Below are 25,622 nucleotides of genomic sequence, written 5' to 3'. Positions count from 1 at the left end.
CCACCAGCAGTTAATGAGGGACTGGATTCATGTAGAAACTCATAACACAGAATAAGCTACAGAAATATTGATACAACACAGCACCTTCTGCATACTAACGGCAACAAGCTTGATGATATTTAGCACCTTATACAGTTTAGCTTCAGCCCTGGAAGATGACAGGAAGAGGGTGCCTTTGCAACTAGGACCAGGCAAGTCCACCCTCTGCCTCCTACATCTAAAATAAAAGTAAACTTACAACAATCAGTCCCGCTGAAATAAAGCTTCTTAATGTATAAGACAATGCAGTTTATTTACCAGACACGTTGATCATGTAAAAAGAAGTGAGTTGAATGAAATACATATAATCACAGTGTTGATACTAAATAAAGTGAACATAAATAAGCGTTCTATCAATGGTATAGTACTGTATCTGTATACATGATGCAATGCAATAGAGTGATCAGAGCATTCAATCTGATCATGGTCTTTAAACACAGGAATCATAAATACAAGAGCTCCGCTCTGTCAGCTTAGAATGAGAGTCCATCCTTCTACAATCAGATTCTAAATACAAATGTCCCTTTTATCAAATATCAACAACTTACATTCTGTCTCAGTGACGACACAGAGTGACCAAATACACCAAACTGTCCTCAAACACTTTCCACTAACAAAGAAATCTGCTCAGTTTGAAGAAAAACTGCTCCCGGTTTAGCATTTGATACTGAAAATCTAACATTTCAGACAGAAACAACACTTTATCATCTGTCAAACATTTGTCAGCCATCTCTCTTTTAGCAATAACAACTGACAAAAAAAAAACAACTCATTTGTTTGGAATGTGACAAATTTTGCCAGCAGCAGCTCTTTATATATATATATATACTTTAATATTCTAATAAGATACACAAACTTCAAAACATCAACTCCTCACCATTTTCTGACCAAACAAGTCCTCTACAGATAAATGAATAATAAAAACCTGCTGATGGCACACCTTCTCGATCTGTGTGGGGATTATTACTCTTATTCCTGGAAGTCATCCTCCACTGATTTTTAAACCGGGTTTAAGTTTCGAGGGCAGATCTCAAGAGTCTGATACAATGCTAGAATGTCTACACGACTTGTATAATTTCACAAACACAAAGTCTGTCTTGCATACAGCAGTCACTACTACAAACTCTCTACCAGCTAACATTATTTAAATACTACAGGCTTTTGTTTGCCTGTGTGGGCGCCCTCTCCTTTGAAACTAAAACAATATTAAAACCTGTTTTTCTTTCTGTCTGTGCGATAATGAGCCTCAGTTACAGACTGCTGCAGTGAGAGCTGCTTGGCTGTGGGCGTACTGCAGGAATAACAGCAAAGACTCGAAACTTTCACTCTGTGGAAGCTCGGCTCTGCAGGAGATGTTCACAGGCTCCATCATTGAATCTGGTCGCACACTGCGCATGTGCGCATGTCTGATCCTCGGTGCATCCACACCTGCTAACACTACTGTACAGTTACACAATGGCCTTTGCTTTGCTTTTTTAGTGTTTCCCAACCTTCCAAACAAAATGTAATATTTTACTTAATGACTTCTGGATAGAAAATTCAGGAAAAACTCTTTTGAGTGTGATAAGAAGACTGAAATCACTCTGTCTACCTGCTAACAGTGAAGCTAACGCTAGTTAACATAAAACGAGGACCGGGAAGTGCAGAACAGCCAGCCAGGTTCTAGACAAAGTTTTAAAGAAACATTAACTGAAAATACAGACCGTAAATAAAGATGAAAAGTTCTTGGTCTCCTGAAGTGCAGTTTGGAAGCTCGTTAAGCTCCACCGGCGCCATCTTGGCAGAGCCTGACTGTCACTTCCTGCTAACGGACTGTCACTTCCGGCTAATACACCGTGGCCGGGACGGTGGAGCGCGAGGGGGCTGTAATGGCTGCCGCGCCAATAATTTGATATAAATAGATGAACTGTGTTTTACTTTACAGCCTGAACAGGTTGCGCAACTTATATAGAAATGTACACGTTTTGTGTAGGGAAACATCCTCCAGTATTTTTCATTAAAGTTGGGCATTTTAACATGGAGGTCTACATAGTGCCACTGGGAGGACAATTTTTGTGCCACCTTTGGTTCACTCAAAAAATTTTATTAACAAAGACTGTTTTTAAACACAAACTTCTAGAACAATACTGTGGTATTTATTGGTGTGTTTTGTATCATCTGGGTGGGCTACAATCAATTTTTAGGTCTCTTTCCTACAGCACTCTCTGGGGATTAACTGATTTTTCCCACTCAGCCTCGAGTGGCCACTTGTGGAACTGCAGTTTTTGCCAGATGCTGCATCCAGCCAGTATCACAAATTAATAAGACATTTAACATTTATTTTTAATTATTATTAGGTGGTGTGTTTAGGAAGCTATCCATTTAGCCTTTGTAGGTATCTCTATATCTCTCTAGGTGTCATGCATGAGAGTGATATCATTCTACTTATCCATCTCTTAACAATGAAAAGAAATAAATACATTTCACTTGTTGGGAGTCACAGGGTGCACCATTTCTCTGTTAATACTGTGTGTGAGTGTTTTGGAGAGCTTCTCTGTTGGCTGACCTCAGCTGCTACAGATGGTGCAACTGTTACAATAAGGCACTGTTACGAGTGTCTATGCTCATCAGGCCTTTTCTCCACACACTCACACACTCACATACACACCTACACACACACTCAGACACACTCACTCGCACATACACAGATACTCAGAGGCTAAATGTCACCTGGATACAAGACTTTAACTGTGCGTAACTCAAGCTACTGTTTCAGAGCGTCACTCTACACTGTTGATTATATAAAAATGGAGGACAGGCGTTGGTCTGGGTCTTAAAAAAAGATGCACAGAAGTGACAACAGTACTGAATGCAGCAATATCAGAATACAAGGTAGACTTTGCCTGGAAGGAGCCTTTAGGTTTTCTCAGCTGACGATCTCCTGTCTGTGCGTCTTCACAGATGTGTCACTGCTGCATGTCCAGCCTTCTTGTGGTTTGCATAGGGCATGTAATGTACAACATAAACGGACTGTATGTATGAAGTTTACACATCTCCAGAAGTGACGCCTTCTGTCTCTGCCAGACGCTTGCAAGGAGTATATTTGTACTGGCCTCTCACAATAAATGTCATTAAATATAAGACAAATGTAGTACTGACAATCACAGCTGAACTGCAGCTCTGTCCAGCAGCTTCTCCCCTGCGGGTCTTTTCCATGCAGTGTTCAGGAGACTGGAAGCTGCTGACTTTCCATTTCATTCCTTCTCCTCCTCCTGCAGGAGTAAGTGTCAATCAAGAGGAGGGAAGAGGAAGAGCTACAGCAGCAGCCCGGCTCTTCTAGGGGGAGAGACGGGCGGGGAGTCAGAGATTACCGAGTAGCCCACGCACACACAATGATTGTAAATGTTTCAGTTCAGGAGGGCAGAGGACCAGAGCCGCCCCCAATGCAGCTAATGGGTCTTGTCCTTGGCGATGGATGTCTCTGCATCAGTCTCAGGCGTAGCTAGAGGTGGGATCTTTGTATCCGGGGGTTGCTCCTCTTTGGGAGAGGGGGTCTTCTCTGCTGAGGCAGCAATGCCCGGCTTGGCTTCATCAGGGGTGTGCTCATTGGGGATTAGTGGAGCTGTGGTTTTCTGTAGGCAGAAGACACCATGCTGAAAAGACGCAGTAAGAGCCACTAAATAAGAGGCTTTATACCACCATGACAAAGAGCTACAAGGTCACCTGTTAAAGACATTTTACTAGAAACCATAAAAATCTTGAGTTAAAATCTTTAGCACATTTAATCTTCCTGATGAAAGGAGCAGCAATAAACATTAAAATAATCAAAAACTGCTTCTGTTAGCCTGATTGATCAGCTTTGGTCGACAGTAACTAAGCAACAGCAGTCAGCAGATTTAAATGTTCCTGAATCCTGATGTGTCAGAACATTCTGCCAACTGACCCTAAGTCACTTTAAAACCAGTGAAACGACTGCATGTAAGAAGAAAAATGCTGAAACCTCCTGGGTGAAGTAAACACTAAAAGCAGTTTTAGCACGTTAAGATTTCAAAGCATATCTTCTGTACAAGAAAAATCCTAAAAATAGAATGTCAACAAACTTATTAGGAGAAAAATAAAATCTATTTTAGCTCTTTAGATGATTCTTCTTAATACGTTTCTTTTATTGTCCAGTTTGTGATAAAGTCAAAGCTGATGCAGTGCTCTGCAGTAGACAACATTTCCAAATCTGTAAAAAATTTAAGATTAAATAATCAGATTAAAGCCTGATCAGCTTTACTGACTGTACTACGAATGGAAACAAATTAAGTTCGGCCCCTGGATACAGTAATTGGACAAACATTTGTGATCGCTCTTTGGCTTGAGGAGAAATGTCTAATGATGTTAATGTGTTCAAGCGAAACAATTTAATTACAGCTGAACAATTACAAATTAGATACACAACGAATGTGGAGAGGCTCAAACGGCCATTTTCTCCCACACACATCCTTCCTGCTCTCTGACGCTCAGTAACTGCTTTCAACTCTGTTTCATGTCTGCTGTACAGTCATTATTCTGTGTTTTGAGGCCATGATCCATTTTTGAATCACTGTGTGTGTGCTCACTGTGGTTTGTGGCACTGGGTTACTGGAGGAGGACGCAGGGGCAGCACACGTTGCAGAAACGAGCGGATCCTCCTGCATCAGTCCTCTCCTGTCCAAGACGCTAGAGGGTGAGACGTCACAATCAGTCACAAACCGAGTCCTGCTCATTACTCACCACAATGAGGCGCCTCTAACAGTCTAATCTGTCACTGAGGCAGAACTCCCTGACAACAGCAGGAAGTCAAACTTATCATAGAAAACAGAGGAGATCTGTCATTACCTCGGGTACGCCGGTCCACACAGCACCTCACAGCAGTTTTTGATGATGTTGTTGTGGCTGTAAGGATTTTGGATTCTGTTCTTTCCCGACCAGGATCCTTTAATCTGAAAAAAAGAACATGTACAACAACATCCATCAGTGAAGAACCAAACCTACACTCAGCATACAATTTTCCCTGCGCTTACACCGTATTCAAAAGCAGAGCTCCATTTTTAGATGTTGTCCCCACAGGCACCGGTTTGACCCAGTAAAATGTATCTTTGTCAGGATTTAATGATTCCTGGTTTTAATGGGAACTCAGTGTGCCAACGGGTTTAAACTGGCAGAAATATGAAAACCAGTTTAATAATTCATCGAGAAATCGGAGAACTCATATAAAGGTTCCCCCCCGCCTGCAATAAAGGCATTCTACAGTGCAGGACAGGAAGCAGCACTAAACATTCAGGCCTAACACATCTTATTTCACATATTAGTGCAAATAATCCAGAGGTCTGGAGCATAATTTTATACACTTCTTCAGGCCTTCGTGTCACCCTTAATTCAGCAGTTAGCATAACAAGCAGCTGTGAGCGGACTCGTTCTGCCCCTGGTTTCACCTCTCAGGCTGCACAAGAAGGTCCCTGGTATTAACATGCAGAGACAATCTGACCACAAGGACACAAGGACAGTCTAATCACTGCTATGAATGCAATGAAGATGCAGCAGGAAGAATTTACGATATATCTAGTATAAAAAAAAAAAAGAATCGACCAAAAGAATTTCAGCGCATCTATAATTGATGTGTTTGTACTGACTGACCCTCTTGTAAAATCGCTTTATTTTAAGGCTCTGTAGATGTAGGTCAGACTGCACATGAGGCAAGTACTGCATGCCTGTGTGTGTCACAGTTGACAGAGCATGTGTCATCCTATGGGAGGCCAGAGCAGTTCTAACACTCAAGGTGCCTTCCCTTGCTCGCCCTTATTCCACTGTCTCCCTTGCTCGCCCTTATTCCTCCTCCTCCTCCTCCTCCTCCTCCTCCTCAGCAGTATTCATGGCGATGAGCCCAGCCCTGCAGGTATTGATGCATCTATTATTAGGCCAATCGCAGATATTGAAGCAGCTGGGCTGGCAGCTATTGTTTCAACATCACACCGTACAGGCGAATTGCAGAGCTTAAACCACCACCCCCCCAAAAACATAACAAAATAAGGCCAGGCCTCCCGCAGGAAAGAAAAAGTGGAATTATAAATTAATCATTCCAACTATGTAGGAGAGCACTCTCTTGCTTTCAGGCATCTAGAAGCTCCCTCCATCGCTGTGCTGCTTCTCATCACAGCCTCTGCAGTCAGATCTTGGCTAACAAAGCCTCCAATAAAGTACACACGCCGCTAACACCACTATATACAACACAAATTACTCCCTGTGTGGATTCATCTCCAGCACTTATCATCTGCTTTACATCCGCCTGAATGTGTGTGTGTCTGTGCGTGCAGTCACTGAATAATGACTCAGAGGTAATGCGCTCCAGTAATCAATCCTTTTTTTTCCCCAATTAGCCTCAGAAGCTTCCTCTGAAAGCAGCCACCAAGTCGAGACAGAGACAGAAACCTGCAGGTCTATTTTGTTCTTATTTCATCTCAATTCTTTGGACACGTTGATTAAGAATAGCAGCTATTCAAACAATAATATTTTTAGATCATGAGACGTGCAGGTCAGCAGAGGAGGCCCACTGCTGATTTGTGCATCTCAGACTCTGAACAGAATGAATTTGCAGGATCTGTGGATAAAAAAAGATTTAAAAAAAAAATCAAAAGGAATATGAAATACACTTTGTGTTTGTTATTTTTTGCCAGACCTCTTTTTATTGCACCTCAGAGCACTTTCTGTATTTGCTTTCCTTTCCTTTCCAATTTAATAACCTTGTTTAACAAGCTACAGTTTACCACTGAGCTGTTGTCAAGGAAACAGCTCGGTGGTGTTAGAAATTGTAGTGTTTACACCACAGAGATGCAGTGTTCATCTTTCCAGCCCCATGAAGCCAGTTTGTTCCCAATGTTTGCAGACATATTCCTGAAAGTTTTCTCCATGATGGGTCAGATTTTGATGTTTATTGTCATCAAATGGGAAGAACAGAGTAGTAGCTGCCTTTAGATGGCTAATTTTATTGACGTCATGTATGAATGGGGTCAAATGTGATGTATATATCAACTGCTATTAACTTCTAGTGGTGTAGAAAACTCAATCAGCCTCAATCAGCAGCAGTGACATGTGGGTTCACCTCCCATTCACATTTAATAGTAAGTAAACTAAAAAAGTGTCTTGGTTTATTTGCAGTCACTTGCAGTGCATAAAATGTCTTTAGGTGTTTACGAAACAGCTCTGAGTGTGTTGTTATGTCCTCTAGGCTGAAGTAAACGCTACAGATTTACACGCGGTCCAGGCAGGTTGATGTGCTGTCAGCTCCATTGAGACTCATGTACATGAGACATAAACACAAAGGGTGCCAAGCCGAATCTGGATTCTGTCTGGAAACAAGTCACACCTGACACATTTACAGGTGTAAATGAGTCTAAGCTGCAGTTCACTCCAGTACATTAACTCAGACTAATGCAGCATTTCCCATCAACCCATAGGTTAGTTGGTGAGAACAGCCAGACTGAGAATAAAGGTTTTTAAACAGCAGAAATGAAAGGATGTCATTGTTGAGTTTAAGGGTACAGATGAAGCTGTTCTGCTGCATATTTTCAGGGGAGATGTAATTCTTGTGCTCATAAAGTTATTGTTGCTAAAGTTCTGATAAAATCACAAAGATTTCAACTTCAACTGATCTGTCTTTGAGTTACAGAAGCTAGTGGACCAGAGGTTGAGCATGATTCACACCCGAGACTGTACATGTGACATCACTGTTAGTCTGCAGTGATGCAGGTTATGAACACACATATTGTAAAATGCAGGGAAGTGCACTTACATCCTCGTTGGTGGTCTGGTTGAGAGATATCAGGTAGGTGTGGAAGCCCGTCAGTCCCACCACTGACCACAGGGTGAAGAAACACACCAGCACCTCCAGCACAGTGGACTCCAGTTAAGAAAACAGCAACAGATGTGTTGGGCCTGACTCTTGTTCACTGATTAAACAGTGGACAGCAGGTGATGACAAAACAGCAGGATATTATATAACAAGGATTAAAGCCAATGGCTGAACAACAAAGGGCACATGGACACAAGCAGATACTCCCCTTACAACTGTGCACAAAATAGCTAGCTGTAACACTTAAAGTAATATATTATTATTTACAATAGGAAGGGTGGCAGAATTAGCAGTATTCTTGCAACATGGATCACATCACTTACAGGCACATTTTCTCACACACATATTGAGTAAATATGGTCACTATGCTGGCATTATTTTTCTCTCTACAGACAGAAATCTGTAGATGGCTGCAGTTCAGTAGTCAAACACACACAGAAATCACTTTATATAAGCTGTGGTCAGATTAAAAGGATATGTTCCAGGCGTTTCCTTCAAAGTGTTCAAAAAGCCTTTGTCCACTGAGCCTGTCAAATGAGAAACAAAAAATAAGTTAAAAAGCTTGTTACACAAATGACCTGACAGGAAATACTTCTTGTGTATCTATGGCTCTCTGCCTTCGTGTTTGTGTTACCTAAAGCAGCAGAACTGTGATGAAATAGAGAATGTCACGCAGTTTATGTGTGACGTGTCACACTAAAGGAGAAATATGTTTCACAACACGTGCATGCACTATAGCCTAGAAGCTGCTATGAAGAGCCACAGGTCATCCTTCCTGTTTTGCCACATTCTTAAAGCAGCACGAGGTTTCATTACTCAAGCGCCTTCTAACTGGCCAGATGACTGAGAGGATACTCACGCATGACCACATGGACGATGTCAAAGGTGAAGATGTAGATGGTGAGCAGGGAGAGGGACAAGGTGAACAGGTAGAAGTATCGGTAGTTCCTCTTGCCCACACAGTTTCCCACCCACGGACAGTGGTGATCAAAACGGTCTGTGAAAAAATAAACAACAAATAAAAGGTTTATTGAAACAGAGCCAGAAAAGAACGGACCATTTTGGAAATCAAATGAGGGTTAAAAATACACTTTCAAAGACAGCTTTGTGCATCAGTTTCTGTAAAGCTGGAGTCCAAATATAGTCATCACTTCCTCTCCTTTCATTTGGAGCAGCCAGACAGAAACAGGGCCGGTCAAATGGACAGCAGAGGTAAATATAGTACACTGCTCTGCAGCAGACACTCCCTGGATGGAGTTTCACAATAATACACAGTAAACATCAGCGCAGAAACACAAGGGAAGCTGTAGATATAAGATGGTTCAGCTTGCACATATTTACACATGTTCTGTTGTTCTGGATTAAAATAAAGTTTCAATCCAAACGGTAGACTTTAAATAATCTAAGATGGCAATGTTGCCACCTTGGATACATAGCAGACCACCTAACTTTTAAATTAACTTTCAAAATGGCAGCTGAAGATGCTGCTGCAGCTGCTAGTGGGATTAATTTAAGGTCACACCAAAAGCTTTTTTGAGTGAACTGCCCCACTGTGATGATTTCATACCACCATAACATACATAACATAAGTAGCAACAGGCAGTAGCATTTGGCACAAATCACCAAAGCAGCGCAGCCTGACCTAGCTGTGCCTGTAAACCATGTCTCACTAACTTTTTAGACTGCACATAAGGTGCAGCAGAACAATAATCCTCTGAACTGTTCACCTAATCTTAAAGCTGAGAGCACTTTACTTAATAATCCAACTGAATTGCCATTTCCTCTTTGTGCAGTGATTCAGAGGCCTGGAACCAGACTCGCACTTTAACGCCAGGGATATTACTTAATTTCAAATTGGAGGAGTCCGACTGCAATAACCGGCTTCATCTCACAGTGAAAGAAAGGAAGAGAGAGGAGAGGAAAAACTATCACTGCAGCAAAAGAAGGACTGAGGCATGCTGTGTGTGTGTGTGTGTGTGTGTGTGTGTGTACAGCAGGTGGACACAGATGAACCAGTGTTCACGATGACTGAGCGTTTATTCCCTCACTGAGCCTCCACTGTCTGGCCTCATATCACATATGAGTCTACGCTCCCCTTCAAACACATTCCTCAATCATCAGGAGCCAAATCCTATTCTGCAGGGCTGACACAAAATGGAAATGCACACACACACTTTACTTTTCCACAGTGTAACATTTATAAAGTTTCAAAGATTTTTTATTATTATTTAAAGAAGAGTCTTCAGTAATCATCTTATAAGGATGCTATTTTAACCACACAAAAAACAACTTTCTATTTCTGTAAAGCTGAAGCTCATCTTTTGTTTGAACATTGCGACAACTGACAGCAGAACAGAGGCGATATCTTACCGACACAGTTGTCACAGATGCTGCAGTGAGATGCTCGAGGTGGTCGGAAGATCTTGCAGGTGTAGCAGTACTTGAGCTTGACGATCTGGTTGTTGATCTGCACATTTCGGATTCGAGGCGGAGGTCGCTGCCCTGCAGGGACGTTACCATTAGCGGCCTCTGTTAAAAAAAAAAAAGTAAAAAGACATTCATCAGAAGGTGGTGACAATACAATATATGACTCTTAAATTAGTTGTTTGCCTTTTCCAGAGGAAGATTAAGCAGCCTCTGCTCAGCTCCACCTCTTTGCCTATATGTGGAGTAGCACAGAGGAGCAGAGCATAGCATGGAAGCCAGAGTGAGAGTCAAAATCCTGACTGTTATTCTGAGATTTACAGCTGTGTCCTAATGTCTTAGTGGCTTAGAAGAGCAGCAGCATATGTCCTGTTGTCCTGTTTGAGAAGACTCCTTCAAATGTCCTCCTGTTAGTGAAGGATCCATGGCTTTCCCAACGGTTTCAAGCAAAACCTGTAATATTAAATGTAACTGAGCTGCAGCTGTTTCTTACCGGCACTCTGTGACACACCCTTAAAGAGAGTAATGACATTTTATGTGTTCAAAGTCAGAATTCAAACCTCTTTGTCTTACCACAGTCACATGATATGCTATGTTTTACACTGATCGTATTTCTTGCAGCTGTGTTGCACAGAGTTCACATTATTGTGTTCACCTGATGTATATCTCCAGAAGTGGCAGTGAGCAATGTGAGATTCACTGACAAGGACAAGAAAAATGTCAGCTGTAAATCTGAACAGCTAAACCTTGAGGATGTCAGCGGAGGACCACGTTGGCTCAATACAGTGTATATTGTAATATTGGTGGATTTATGTGTAATCACTGCTGAGCAGTTCATTTGTCGCACCATACCGTGTCCAGCTACCCTTTCCTCACACTGAACACTGTGCTGCAACAATGTGCTGTTGTAACTTGTAACTAGTATTTGTCTTGTTCCTGCACAGCTGTCACAAACCTCATTTTTATTATTCCTAATTTTCCAGATTTGACTGATTATGTTGCACTGCAGGAGCTGGAGGGCTGTAGAGGCGGGCTAATGATCACAAGGTTGCCTCCGGCTGGAATCTCCCAAGAGAGAAACTGTTAGTGAGAAATCTGCTATTAACATGCTGCAGTGAGCCGGCGTGAATGTAGAGTTAATGGAAAAGGGAAAGCATGTTCATTTGACTTTCTGGGGATACATTATATTATAAAAAATGTGGTATTTGTGCAAATTAAATTATTTAGACGGAGTTGGAGAAAGTGCTTGGATATGAGTCACAGAAAAAAAAATTAACTGAATTGCATATTAATCATATGTATTGACCCCTCACTGAAAATTATGCAAACCAAAACACCTTCTGAAACAGATAAATCAGTACAACTTGCACAAAACACAAACGTGGTATTTATTCTGCTGGCATACAATGGTGACATTATGCAGACACAGAATGTAGGATTAGTGGCTTTCAGGATAAACCAATTTATGAGTCATCACTCACAGGGAATGATGCCACTCCCTCGGGCCGCGAGGCTCGAGCTGCTGGTGGCATTACACATTCTGAGTGGATGCCTCTTCTCATATTAGCATTCCCCCCTCGAGACCCAGGCAGAGGGGACGGAGCATCCAGGCTGCAGTGGCTTCATAAAACATGCCTGCATGGCTCTTGGATGGGCTTTTAGCACACCCACATTTATAACAGCAAACAGCGACTAACACTTAAAAATAACATACAGCATAATATCTATACGTGTGGGTTGGAGGTTGTTAAAAAGCGTCTTCAGAGCAGTGAACATGTGATCCATTTTATTATGCTGTTGGTTAGTGTGTGGAATCAATGTGGGATGGATAACTGGCTCAGATTCCAGATTGCACTTTCTAGTACAGCTGCTTTTCTGGTCTATACGAGTAAAGAGTAAAGACTTGGCTTTGAAAAGACAAACTAAAAATAACAAAGATTAAAATGCATTTTAATTTTCTGCTAAAAAGTATGATGTGGTGACTGCTTTTCATTATTCAGGATAATATTTAGTCCATAAAATGTCTATCACTGTTACTCAGTGACACACAGCATCACACAGAAACTACACATGTGTGACGACAGCTTAAAAATGACTAAACATTAATGACTAATCAATCGATTGATTAAATGTTTCAGCTCTAGCTGCAGCTTTAATCACAGAGTCAATTCCCAAAGCAGAATTCACTCATGCAGGCCACATGCTTGAGTTCTCCTCTCTCTGTCAGGGTCATCATGGCCAGAGGCGGTTTGAACCATCCTCACCCTGCGAGCAGACTGAGTCATGGCCATGATGAGAGCAGCGATGGCTAACACATCCTCAGAGGGCCAAGCCCCTTAGTGTTGCTTTTAAAGCCTTCCTCTGTCATGAGCAGAGACCTCTCTACCCATAATAAAGCCTGTCTGGAGTGACGGCTGAAGGACACTGAGACTTTAAAAGAGACAAAGAACACTGAACACACTCACAGGGAGGGATGCTGCAGAAACACTGCACAGTGAAAAAAAATACTCAGTGTAGATTTGTTGACAAAAGGTTTGCAACAACCGAGAGCGTGTTGTATATTTTGTGTAATGAAGCAAACAGAGTCCTTGTAATGAAAGCGTATTTTTGATGGAGCTCTACAGAAAGCATAACAAGCACAAACAAACCGACAGGATAGTTTGTCTGCACGCTGTTTACAGCCACCTAATTTACAGCCCTCGTGTTCACGCGTCCTTTTATGCAGACAGGTTTGTGTCAGAACAAGACGGGGTGATGTAACATCACATGAACTCTAATGACCATTTGTCCTGTTGTTGACTTCACATTAGGACAGATAAGTGTTCTTTATCAGTACCAATGTGACTTAAGGCTTTGTACACTGCAAGCACAGGTACTGGACTTTTACAATATATAATATTCCCCACCCACACTGTGTTCTTCCACAGAGTGTGTTGCTCACATTACATTACATTCTATATTTGAATTTTTCTCTGTGCTCTTCCCACTGGTGAGAAGTGGGCGAGGCTCATCTGGAAACAGGTTATATCAGAGGTTTTTTGTGCACAGCAAACGGTTGATCAGAATCTCGTAACCACTTGTTGTCATTCTTACAGTCCAGGAAGAAAGACACTTTTTAATAAGTCAATTCATTTCAAATTTCATCTCAAATGTTTTTGCAAAGCTCCCAATTCTCCCAATTTTGAACTGGGACCACACCAAAAAGTCACATTTAATTCAAATTACTTGCTCTGAAGATTTCAGGTAGCTACACACAGGGCTGGCTTTTCCATGGCATTAAACTGTAAAACGTTATGGGTACTGAGCACAGATGTATAAAACTGGGGCAATAAAGGGAATTTTGTGGAGCTTCACTGCTTCAAAGTCTGTGTACTTCTACAAGTGTCTGTACAGCCAACTGCAACTCACCAATTTCCATTTCGATGAACGTGGCCTCCTCTGGAAGAGCTCGTGGCAGCACCCCAGGGTCACTAAAGCTGGTCCTCAGCAGCATGGCCATGACGAAGAGGAAGAGCACAGCAGCAAAGACTGGGATGGCAGGAGACAGATGGAGAGACAGGTACGGACACCTGCAGAGGACAAATCAGTGTGAATATAGTTCAAATAAGGGTTTAAGTTAGTCAGACTATAACTTGTCATTTAGTGATGAGCTGTTGCAGTTTTTGTCTGCGAATGTGTCACTCACACTCACTAAAGATTAATAATTTGCAGATTCATTTAAAATATAACCAGTGAATGGTTCCCCCCTATAATAATAAAAAATGTTTTGCAGCCATCCTGAACTCGTCTCAGACGGAGCATGTGCAGAAAGGCCACGACACAACAGCACCGCCATGTTCTGAGCATAAGGTTGTGAACTGTGAGAGCTGTCGTTTCTCTGGTCTGTGCAGAAGTCATGGCCGTGAATAAACAACACCTTCTGGACGAGTGGAGGAATATTAACAAAGCTGCCAGAGCAGTGAGATTAGAGCCAGCAAAAAAGGGCTGCTGCTCAGAGCGATAACAGACCTGAACAGTGCAAAGTGCTGAAACAAAGAAGCAGCAGCAACTCAGACTTCAACATGCAGTTATTAATAGTTAAACCGTGTGGCCTCATCTTCCTCCCATGTGGCTGACATCATATATTCATAATGCAGCACTAATGTTGCACCACAGGACTGCACTATAACACGGGGGCTATTTCCTGAACAACACAAACCATTGTACATGTCATGCATAAAACTGCCCACACACAACATCATGACATCAAAACAAATACCTTTGGTCATATTTGATAATTAAACAAATCGAACCTCACCTACAAAACCCTTAGAGGTCGAGTCCCATCAAACCAGGGGAAGGACCAGAGAGTACCACACACTACCAACAGAGCAGTCCACTCTCCAAGCACAGGTTTGCTCAGTCTTTAGGTTTAGTCTTTGGAAGCAGCTCTTGGTTTAGGTTCAGGAGGCAAATACCCTCTCTACTGTTAAGATGAAGATTAAAACCTTCCTGTTTGATTAAGTCTGCAGTCAGTTTGAGCCATAGTGTGATGGACCTGTAGTCATAGTCATCATATGTATGGATAAAGCCAGGCCTGACTAACCCTTATCAATCATCTTAGGTATGCTTCTACATGTCTAAACTGTAAACTCCTCTGTAGTTTTGTGTCTCTATGATCTCTCCATCTTTCTACAGCCCCAGTCCTCAGACATGCCCAGTAGTTACTGTCTATACCACTTTAGAATACTAGTACATTTTACTAATGATATATATATAAATAAACACCACACTGGGTTTATAGCTCGCCTTATAACAATAACTTGTACCCTGCTGTGTTTGTCCTCTGTGATGCATGTTCTTCTCTCCCTTTCCTCCTCTCTGTCCTATCCACCTCCTGCTCTCCTTCTTTACCCAGCCACCCAACAGCAGCAGGGTATAGAATTCTGCTGCTTCTGAATCACAGGAGAAAACAGGTCATCTGTTTTTTCTACTACACTGTAAACAACAGTATCGTGTCTTGCCTGGGTGGCATTTCCATTCCACCACATAAAAACAAACACACATACACACAACTCAATGTAAGTTTGAATAAGAAACTGCCAGTCAGCACATGGCAAAGAACAAAGTCCACCTGTTTATTTACGCCATGTCCATGAACCAGGTACGTCAGCATACCTGAGTACTGACAACACACACTCACACACACACACCTGCTGGGCGAGTCGGAGCAGTTTTTCCCGCAGTGTCTTTTTTACACTAATGAGAGCAAGGAGCAGAGATCAGATCAATAGGAATGTCCACTGGTGCAGGCCTGTGGAGTGTGTTTGCCCCATTTGTTAGTGTGCAGACAGCACAGAGCAGAGATTCAGACTAAAGGGATGCAGCCTGTCAATGCAGTCTAATTCCTGTAATGATGACTGGTACGTATTCAAGGCACACTATCATCGCTTCCCATCAGGCCCCCTGCGTCCTTCCTGGATGTGACCGTTTCCTGTGCTGTCGCGGAGCAGGGAGGTGACGCTGTGTGTTCAGTCACTACCGAGAGTAGCAGAAAAAAAATGGATTAAATCAGGTGCTGTGTCCACAAAGGGAAAGTGTTTTCATCAGGAGGGCGATCAATCAGACCACCAAATGACACTCTGATGCCACTTAGACACTCCCTATCCTCCTTACTCCATCTGCTACTCCTAATGATTAAGTTATATTTTGTTTGTGGTCTTATAAGGGCATTTGTTGGACTGTTGTGGAATGGCACTGTGTCTTCCTGGAGCCTTTTCATGAGGTGCTTTACAGGCAGTTAGGCAAATTTATCTCTGGGCGAGCCATTTCTCACGGTTTCTAGTGTTTATGTTAAGATAACCTACTGCAGCTGTACAGGGTGACGGTTTGATGGTAAGCCTGTTGTAGAAGGAGATGGATGGTATTGTCCATTTTCTCAGAGGGTGCTGTTCACCCCAAACAGAAACACAATAATGGTTACTGACCTCACACCTCGCAAGTCATACAAATACAAACCTTTGTTATTTCACACTAGTGATGCTTGTGATCGATTTCTCCTAATTTAGCTCAACAACTGCCAGTCATAAGAGTAACTGATGAGCCTACATCAAGCATCACTGTAAGCTTCTTTAGATTGTAAATTCAATGGTAGAATATAGACATAGAATATATGTGTTTTTAGTGTACCTCTGAGTGAGGATGCAAATATAATTTTGTTTATTTAAATGGGCCGCAGCACAGATGTCATAAAATTATTAAGCCGTGGACATTGAGCCCTGAGGTCTGTGAATACAGAGAACAGATGCTGTTTCATAAACACACATTTGCTGCTGACAATAACACATTATAAACACTTTAAATCAATTACATCCTATTAGATAAGAGATGGGGTTCTCCTTTGTGAGTGTGTGTTTGGATGGGACATTTGATGGGCATTAGAGGATTTAGGGGTGTGGCTGTCATAGACTTTGATCCAGAGGATTTCCCCCTTTTAACTCAGGATGACACCAGCTCAGAGATGAGAGGCTTCTAAAGTAGGGGATATCAACGAATTAAAATCACGTCAGCGCCTCAGCAATAAAACCTTTGAACTCAGGATTAAAATGTCATCGTGTTGTGCACGGTGACTCATGACATTTTACCTTTGTTGAACATTTCCAGTCCTTCCTTTATTAATACTTAACAGTTGTAAGCTGTTGCAGTCAGGCATGATTCATACTACAGATGAATTATGCACTTGTTGTGCAGGCAGATTAACAGCAGCCCTCTGCCACACACATCTGTACACTGTGACTCTGCCTGTTTCTGGGACACAGCTGGAAAAAAACAAAAGCTCATAAACTCTGCTTGCCCCCCTGCTTCATTTCAGTAAAACAGCTCAACATTGACAGAGCTTTCATTTATCGCCCTGCAGCAGAAACTGCCGAGAACAGGTACTCTATGGCTTCTAATTAACATCACTAAAGCACTTTTCTTACACCAGACAAAATACAGTTTCATGTGGATCAATCTGAACACGATTGATATTCACTCCTGTATAACACGACTCTGCAGGATCAGGTTTTTAAATCAGCTCCAGCAATGTGAACACTTTCAGTTCTCCTCATGCATTCAGACATCACACAATCATTGACTAAAGTAACAGGTATAAAAAACAATACTGCAGCACCAGCATTTTACAGTTTACTAATGGTGATAACAGCACATGATGTAACCCCATATTCTATGAGTAGAAGTCAATCACATATACATAATCATAAATGATTTGAATATTTTAGCATATCTCAAGTTGAATGAATGTTCTATTCAGGAAGCCAGAAGTGATATACGTCTTTGCTGTAATGTACTGTGGTCTAGACTTGAAGCTCCAGAGGTTCTAATCTGATGTCCGGTTTAAATCGCTCCCCCCTTGTTATGCAACATTTAAATACCATATGAGAGAGATGAAACATGAGAGCCAGGGTCACAGATCTCTCACTGGGATTAAAGCTGAGATCACAGCTGTTATGTCAGAGAATATTCAGTAAGTGCAATCGAGTCTAATGAGAAATCTGATTATTTACGTAATAGAACAATGCTGGTGACATCTACAAGGCCATTTATTTCAAACCAAACAAGTAGAAAGGAAAACGTCAAACTGGAGGAGGTTAAGGGGAAAAATACATCCTTCAGTCCTCCCCAGAAAAGCTGCCGCAGCTCTCTCCTCCTGGCAGGAACGCTTTCAGGGAACAAAGCCTGTAGATCACCATTACTGTAAATGGAGCATGCACTCTGAATAGGGCATAAATCATGTTATTGCTCATTTAGCCTCAGCTGGAAGCCTGTTTCTGATTGGCTATCAGTATCACAGGGTGGGGTTAGATGCAGAGGGAGGCTCAGAGTTTGGCTGCAGGATCTCTCACTGCAGGCTCAGCTCTGCACTTACACCACTCCTTGAGCACCTTCACATCAACAGCTACACACTCATACACTCACACATGCACATATGCTTCTCTGGCCTCATAGCAGCATGTCCTGCTGTGGACAGACAGATGACACATGGTCGTTGTGTTACAGTTTCTTGTTCCCTCATCCAAACCTCACAGGTGGCCGCACACATATGTACCCATGCATGCACACAAGTATTAAGATGGGAAAGCATTCAGCTGCAAGGAAGCTTTGTACATATTGTACACAACATACAACCCTCTATCAAAATATGTTTAACTTTGGAAAGGAAAAATGAGGCTAGGCCCTCCTCCTCAGTGTCTAATGTGTTTACTTGTTCCTAATGAGTTCTTCCATTTGTGTATTCGGAGCTGCTCATTTCCGCTATTTAGCACAAATTAAAGCAGAGAGAGGTCTCCCTGCACGGGTGCCGATGGCTGGTGATAACACTAAGATGTTTGCTTGGCTGGTGTTGGATATGAGCCAGCCGATTGCAGGACACTGCCCTCACAACACCACAGGGCAGCAACCTCAACCCTGCATGTGAGAAATGAATTCTCTAAGCTCTTTACAGATTCAGCAGACTTATCGATCATTCATCAATTGTTTCATTCATCTTAAGAACAACATGATTTATATGGGATCCACCCTTGAATTGTTGGGTTAGCTGAGGCTGCACTTGCTTTGTTGCTTTAAGCTACATGCTACCATATTCACATACAAATCCTAACATGCAGATGTCAGCAATGCTAAAAAAAAGCAACATATACGACTAACAGGCTACATAAACATGATATCTGGTCAAATAACACATGATGTTTTGTGTGCAGTAAAGGCACATTTTTGCCTTTCACACAGAACAGCATCAAACATGCTGTGTGAAAGAGGCTTTGGTTACCATGGTGACCTCCTCAATGGCTACATACACATGACTGTACCGCACCATCACCTTCAACATTCAACCACTACTGTCATTTTGGTGAGTACTGGTGAAACACTCACGCCGTGCTGCACAAGGCTGTGGTGCATGTTACAGGGTAATCCTGCTCCAAAACGTAACAAATATGGAACACTTGCTTTCCCTGCATGCCAACGCAGAGATTCAACAAACAAGCAATCAATAAATTATGATCAATAATTCTTTGTTACAGTTAAAAAACCAGGAAAGCCTGGACTGACTGTTTGAAGCCTCTATCATCTTGCAAATGGGCTGATTATGAGTGCATTAAATCTCCGAGCGTTTCTGCAGAGGGCTTTTACTGACACAGGTTTGAATCAGATATCTTCTAGCTGTGTAATGGCGACTTTGACAATTACCCCCCTGTTGTCAGAGCCTAATCTCAACTTCAATATCATCACCCTACGCAAGATAATTATGTTCTGCTTGTAATATGAACACAGCAAGCTAACGAGCCTCCAGCTGATAGTCACCACAATAACTCCTCCAGGTTTTGGATGTGAGCGGTATCATCTATCTGTGCTCCGACCCGGACAACAGCTCCTTCTGTCCAGACTCAAAGGAAAAAAAGCAGGAGGCCATTAATGTGCAGGACACACAGGGATGGGAAGGGCACGGCACTAAACTAGAGCAGCTCTGCTATGCCTCAAAATCCATTTGGCCTGGTAGCTGCATACACACCCACAGAGAGGTTACCGTGTCACACTGCAGGATTTTGTGCTAAATCATTGCGTCTAATTTTAAACCTGTAGGACAAAGACAGAACAGTGCTGCTTTTTACAAGCCTTGTTCAAAGTCCTGTTCTCCATTTTAAAAACATTCATCTGAACAGGCTGAGCTGACAGGATCTGAGTTTGTGCGCTGCATCCGAGCAGGTCGATAATGAGCCCACCGGGTTGTAGACTGAGATAGAACTGCTGAGACAACAAAAAAAAAGAGGGCAGCTTCTTTTACTAAACCAGAGGCAAGGCAGGACAAGACCGGTCATTAAATATTTAACCCCTCAGTTTGTAGGCTATGTGGTGGTCAGTCATACACCTGCCTCTGTGTCAGGGGTGAATTTTGACAAGAACACACAGACCCACAGTGACTTCTTACAAATGATGGCTATACAGCAGCTTACAGTGAGACAGCACAAGACTACGGTGATAATCACATTAACATTTAAGGTAAAAAACAAACACATGAAATGGAAAATGCAACAGATATGACTGTGAAAAGGCTTTTTCAATGCAAAACAATGTGAAATATTTCCTAGGTAAAGCAAACATAAGGACTTGTGATGAATAGAAAGCTCAAGATATCTGAGTTTCATTATTTGGTTTGGGTTTTAGATGCTAAACTTAGGTATTTATTGCTACTTTGTCATTTTAATCAATTGATCTATTTGCTCATTTTCATAAAATATTTCACTTGTTTTTGTAGACGTCTGATTTTATGCATAGGATTATTGCACAATCTTCGAAGCTGAAACTGATTTAACATGAATAATACATTATAAAAGTAGCAGTGGATTGGGTTTCTATTGATTAATCGATTGTTCGTTGCAGCTCCTAAATTGGCAAATGTTGGATCAGGTTTCTCACTGGACTACCAGCTACTATTCTGTGGATTTCTGGAATAATAAGAGTCTCAAAGTGATTTATAATCATCTATCTGAAGCAGGTGCATGTTGACGTGACTTACTCGAAAGCGAAGAAGAGGGAGCAGGTCCCGATGATGAGGAACAGGGTCAGGTAGAAGACTCCTTTCTGCCGGGCCATCATCACCCGTCCGTCGCAGCAGAAAGTGTTTTTTCCCGGGAGCTTCTCCCATTTTCGCACCTTTCGCGTTATCATCACGGCCGACATTTTTCCAGACACACACACTGATCTTCTTTGGTGTAATGCGGGTTATTATTACTACGAATCAATTCAGACAAAAAGCCTGCCCTCTAAATTACACACACAGTTTTTTTTTTTTTGCACACACTGGTGGTTTTCTTCACATCATCAATGCATTTCTAATCCATACTGCATCAGAGAGCGTTTTATTCCCACACCGAGGCGAACAATCTCAGCCCCCTTCACGGTCCACTCAAGTCCTGGAAATGCTCAGAAATTCATCCAAACGCTTGCGGCAGATGTTTCCCATCAGAAGCTCGAAAATCCAGTCGCTGCATCGGGAGCGCGGACCTTGACCGGTTGACATTCATATCATCTCGATAAATCATACATGATCGCATTCAAGCGAGCTGCGAGGTCACAGATACTGAACTATGACCACACTGCCCGTCAATCAGCCTGCGTTTAAAAAAAAAAAGATTTAAAAATGGTGGTCTGTGGGAGCGAAGGAATATGTACAAGCTGTTTGATGTGCTCCTTCTCCCGCAGGATGCCAGCTCTCCGTTTTAGTCAATGGCAGCAGGAAACACGCCTAGATTGAAATGTCTAATCTTAAAGGGGCAGGACAGGTGGAGCAGAGAGGAACAAAGGACAGCACACACATCCTGTTTAGATCACGTTCATGTGCCAAATTGCGTCTCGTGTATTATTTCCCAGGAGACGTGGAGTCCACAAAGAGCTGTGTAATGACCTTAATTGATAATAGACACCAGATGCTTTAATCCCTCAAGTGCTGCCACATGTGCAGTGTACAGGCTTTAGAAAGAGAGCAGCAGCAACACTGCAGAGCTCCGTTATTGTACAGTCTGTATGCCACCTTGTTCTCTTTTCTTTGGATTTCTATCTTAACTATGTGTTTTTAGTATCATTCATCAAATGTTTCATCAGGTGTTATCACATATATATCTGTCCTAACCCATTATCAGCTAACATCATATCAGATGTAGTGACATATGCAGCGCAGACACTGCAGCCTGACTAATAAATAAATACATCAATTCTGGCCTCAGATAATGTAGTACTGGCATATTTTGGCTGATATGCTGTATTCGTATTTTGCTTTTACCATATATTTAGAGTATTTTTATATTTTTACACTTAGTTTTATTATTTTGTTTGAGCAACTATTTTCATTTTACTTTTTTTTTATTCTAATACTTGTCAGATGATGCTTTTACCATCCCTCCAACAGGTTTCAATGTATTCATGGCTGTGGACAACTACAGTTCTGCTTTTAATATTAGATTAAAAGTAGCAGCCTGATGAATTAGAGCACTGGATTTAAGGGAAACTGATTTAATTACCGTTGTTTAGGGGAGAATTATGACTGTTCTGAGCTGTTTTTAGTTGGAGATGCAGAAAATGAGCCTGTCTCGCTGAGATAGAGTGTTTGTTGGCAGATATCAGTCTAATGAATGCAAAGGATAAGAAAAAAACTGCCCAGAACAACATAGTTGAGTTTCACTCAGTTTGAGCAGAATTATGACTGTTGTGGCTGATTTACTGACTACTTTTATAAGATGATATTCAACTCTGTATCAGCTTGTAGCTTCAGTTTGACTAGATTGGCTAAATAATCTCTCTCTCTCTCTCTTTCTGAGGTCCCCCTGGGTTATTAAAGCCAAACCAAATCATTTGTAGCCCTTTACAGATATTTCTGGGACAGAAAAGAAGAGCAGGATATAAATATGGACATAACGAGTACTGATTCAATAGTAACATTATCTTGAAACACACATAAATTAAACTAAATGAGTACCTTTGTTGTTTTATCGTTACCTTATATACCTTATTTTTAAGTATACTCACCTTCTTAGATTTTGTCACATTTGTCTCCATCTGTCGGCATTAGTGAGCAAGATGTCCAAACAGATCTTTTAATATTTTTTACATATTGTAGTTTTTACCAGACCGTCGTCTTCTAAAAACAATTCGCATAAATTAAGCTGAATTCTTCACATTTACAGATAAGTTATTATTTCTCGCGGCTAAAAAAAAGCTCAAACAGTTGCTGCGTTTAGCGTTACGTTCGCACAATAAAGTTTTTTTTGAACGGTCCGTCTTGAATAACACTCCGACTGGAAACACGCGATGTGTGTTTTGGTGCAGAATGTATCCGGTGAGCTGAATGTAGTTTTCGTTACAGAACAAATGTGGACAGTTACACCGTCAAACTGTAAATACAGAGGATTTGTTAGTTTGCTCTTAAATGGACGGTGTGCCCTGCCTTCGTGTGTCTCGGTGTCTTGCGCAGCACTTCAGGTAAACATCGATCCGCTAGTTATGCTAAGTTAGGTAAAAGTTAGCATGCGAATCACAGTCACTGATGGGAACAGTGTACTGATTGGGCTTTTTTGTTGTTTCTTGGAATGATTCTGGTGTGTTAAACATGCATTTTTCTTACAGGAGATGTCTACAGTCTGAAGGAGCTCTTGACTTGAGTTTGGGTTTAGTGGGAGACTCAGATGGGACGGTCCTCCTGCCTATTTTACCATCCTGTCTGTCACAGCTTGATCTACAATCTTTCAGAACTACAGCGGGTTCAGACTATGCTTGTGAAATAGTTTGGAGTCAGGTGAGTGACATGCTGTCGTTTCTGTTGATTGTCCTATTGTCTAACCTGTTTTCATCACAGTGTCCTCTGCAGTCCAAAAAAGGGAGAGCAAGAACAGGTGGTAATAAACTGGAGAAAATCCTGCAGGAGCTGTTGGAGTCTCATGGTGAAAGATGGACTGAGGAGCTAAGGGAAGATCTGCCTCACAGCTTCCAGCGCCATGGAGACCTAGTCCTGCTGGGAGACCACTGCTTTGCCTTGCCACTTTGGAAGAAAATGGGTACTATTTTAAACCTAATTACACCTCTTTCACAATTGCAAATGAAGTCATGAGGGAATCTAGTAAATTATTTTTTCCTTCTTTAGATGATAAGTTATGGAGTGCTGTGGCCAGAGGACTTGGGGCAAAGCGTCTGGCAAAGATGAGGCGAATATCCAGGGATGGATTCAGGTCTCCTGAGGTTACAGTGCTGTTAGGAGAGGATAGCTGGGTCAAGCATGTGGACAATGGTGTCACGTAAGTTGTAGTGCAGGCAGGGCAGGCAGGTAGGGCAGCAGTGGCTCAGTGGTAGAGCAGGGTTGTCCAATAACCAGAAGGTCGGCGGTTCGACCCCAGCTCCCCAACAGAGCAGAAAAGCGTAATATAAGACCAATACATCATTATTATTATTAGTGATACTTTGCTTACTGAACGTGTAATGGGGATGCACAGATAGCTGACTACGACTAAATGATATATGTCTTCTTCACCTTTGATTCAGGTATGAGTTTGACGTTACCAAGTGTATGTTCTCAGCTGGAAACATAACAGAGAAGCTGCGGGTGGCTGGATTTGACTGCAGAGGGGAGACTGTGGTGGATTTATATGCAGGTAACATTAACCTAATCTGTGCCCAGAAAACATCCTTTTTTCCTATTTTACTGTCTAACAATGTTACAGCTATTTGCTAATTAAAGATGGTCTGAAGTATAATGTATGTTAGCATGTAACTATCATACCTGTGTCTTTGTCAGGTATTGGATACTTCACACTTCCCTATCTGGTACATGCAAAAGCCAGTCATGTCCATGCCTGTGAGTGGAATCCAAACGCGGTTGAAGCATTACAGAGAAACCTGGTGGCAAACAGGGTGTCTGATCGCTGCACGGTTCACCAAGGAGACAACCGTCAAGTAAAGTGTTTTTACATCCAACATTTATCTATAATGCTGCAGTTAGATCTATTTAACTGATAATTCAAAATTATTGACTTTTACCCCCTCTAGTGGTCCTTTTGAGAGCATAGATGACTCCCATCTTCAATGGTTGATTTAAAAAAAACTGTTTAAATCAGTTGAATATAAATGCAGTCACATGTTCAGGAAGGAAAAATGTAGTGCTCTAAGATATTCTGTATTTTCTTGGTAAAAATATTTTCTTCATTTTGCTTCAGCTCCAGCTCTGTGACATTGCTGACCGGGTGAATCTGGGTCTCATACCGAGCTCGGAGGATGGCTGGCCCGCCGCCTGCCGTCTGCTTAAGAGAACAACTGGTGGAATTTTACACATTCATCAGAACATCACGTCGCCATTACAGACCGCTGGAGACAATGATGCCACCCAGAGGGTTTCTGGGAAGAAGGCTGACAGAGAGGTGTGGCACTCCTGGGCCAATGACACAGCAAATCGCATTGCTTCTCTTTTAAAGGACCTCACTGGTGCGCTGTGGATTACAAACATCCAGCACATAGAGCATGTGAAGTCATATGCGCCTCATGTTCACCATGTAGTGCTGGACTTGGAGTGCAGACCATCCTGAATACATGAGATAAGGTGGAAACTGAACTTTGTTTTTAAAGAATAAAAAAGATTTCCCTGCAACCAAATATTTTAGCAACTGGTGTGCATGTTGTGATGCTGTTCAGATTGTGAAATGCCCCCAAAGCAGCTAAAGTGTAAGTGTCTTGCTCAAAGGCACCTCATAGTTGTGTTGTGCTCACTGAATGAATGAAGAGCTGCAGGCTA

At 41.9% G+C, this 25,622-nt stretch overlaps 2 protein-coding genes across 5 annotated transcripts; one reads left to right on the top strand and one right to left on the bottom strand.

Annotated features, from left to right (window-relative positions):
- Positions 1-273: 273 nt before the first annotated feature.
- zdhhc9 (zDHHC palmitoyltransferase 9) lies at positions 274-21,031 on the bottom strand. Its single transcript, XM_028416558.1, has 9 exons — positions 20,868-21,031; positions 13,724-13,884; positions 10,262-10,420; positions 8,751-8,888; positions 8,370-8,418; positions 7,832-7,934; positions 4,882-4,985; positions 4,623-4,722; positions 274-3,650 (listed from the first exon to the last, which is right to left on the bottom strand). Exons 1-9 carry the CDS (start codon positions 21,029-21,031, stop codon positions 3,468-3,470), a joined length of 1,161 nt encoding a protein of 386 aa, XP_028272359.1. The 3' UTR covers positions 274-3,467.
- A 2,118-nt stretch (positions 21,032-23,149) lies between these two features.
- Positions 23,150-25,483, top strand: tyw2 (tRNA wybutosine-synthesizing protein 2). Of its 4 annotated transcripts, none has more exons than XM_028416427.1 (7): positions 23,150-23,326; positions 23,471-23,639; positions 23,766-23,898; positions 23,985-24,135; positions 24,380-24,489; positions 24,633-24,790; positions 25,051-25,483. In XM_028416427.1, exons 1-7 carry the CDS (start codon positions 23,274-23,276, stop codon positions 25,414-25,416), a joined length of 1,140 nt encoding a protein of 379 aa, XP_028272228.1. In that variant the 5' UTR covers positions 23,150-23,273; the 3' UTR covers positions 25,417-25,483. The 4 variants fall into 4 exon arrangements, with proteins under 4 accessions (XP_028272228.1, XP_028272227.1, XP_028272226.1 ...); XM_028416426.1 differs by having other exon boundaries at positions 23,712-23,898; XM_028416425.1 differs by having other exon boundaries at positions 23,700-23,898.
- Positions 25,484-25,622: the final 139 nt, after the last annotated feature.

Source organism: Parambassis ranga, chromosome 10 (assembly GCF_900634625.1).
Source record: "Parambassis ranga chromosome 10, fParRan2.1, whole genome shotgun sequence".
Classification (NCBI taxonomy): domain Eukaryota; kingdom Metazoa; phylum Chordata; class Actinopteri; family Ambassidae; genus Parambassis; species Parambassis ranga.
Note: the sequence above shows the minus strand (reverse complement) of the source record. Positions and strands in the feature narration are given on the sequence as shown.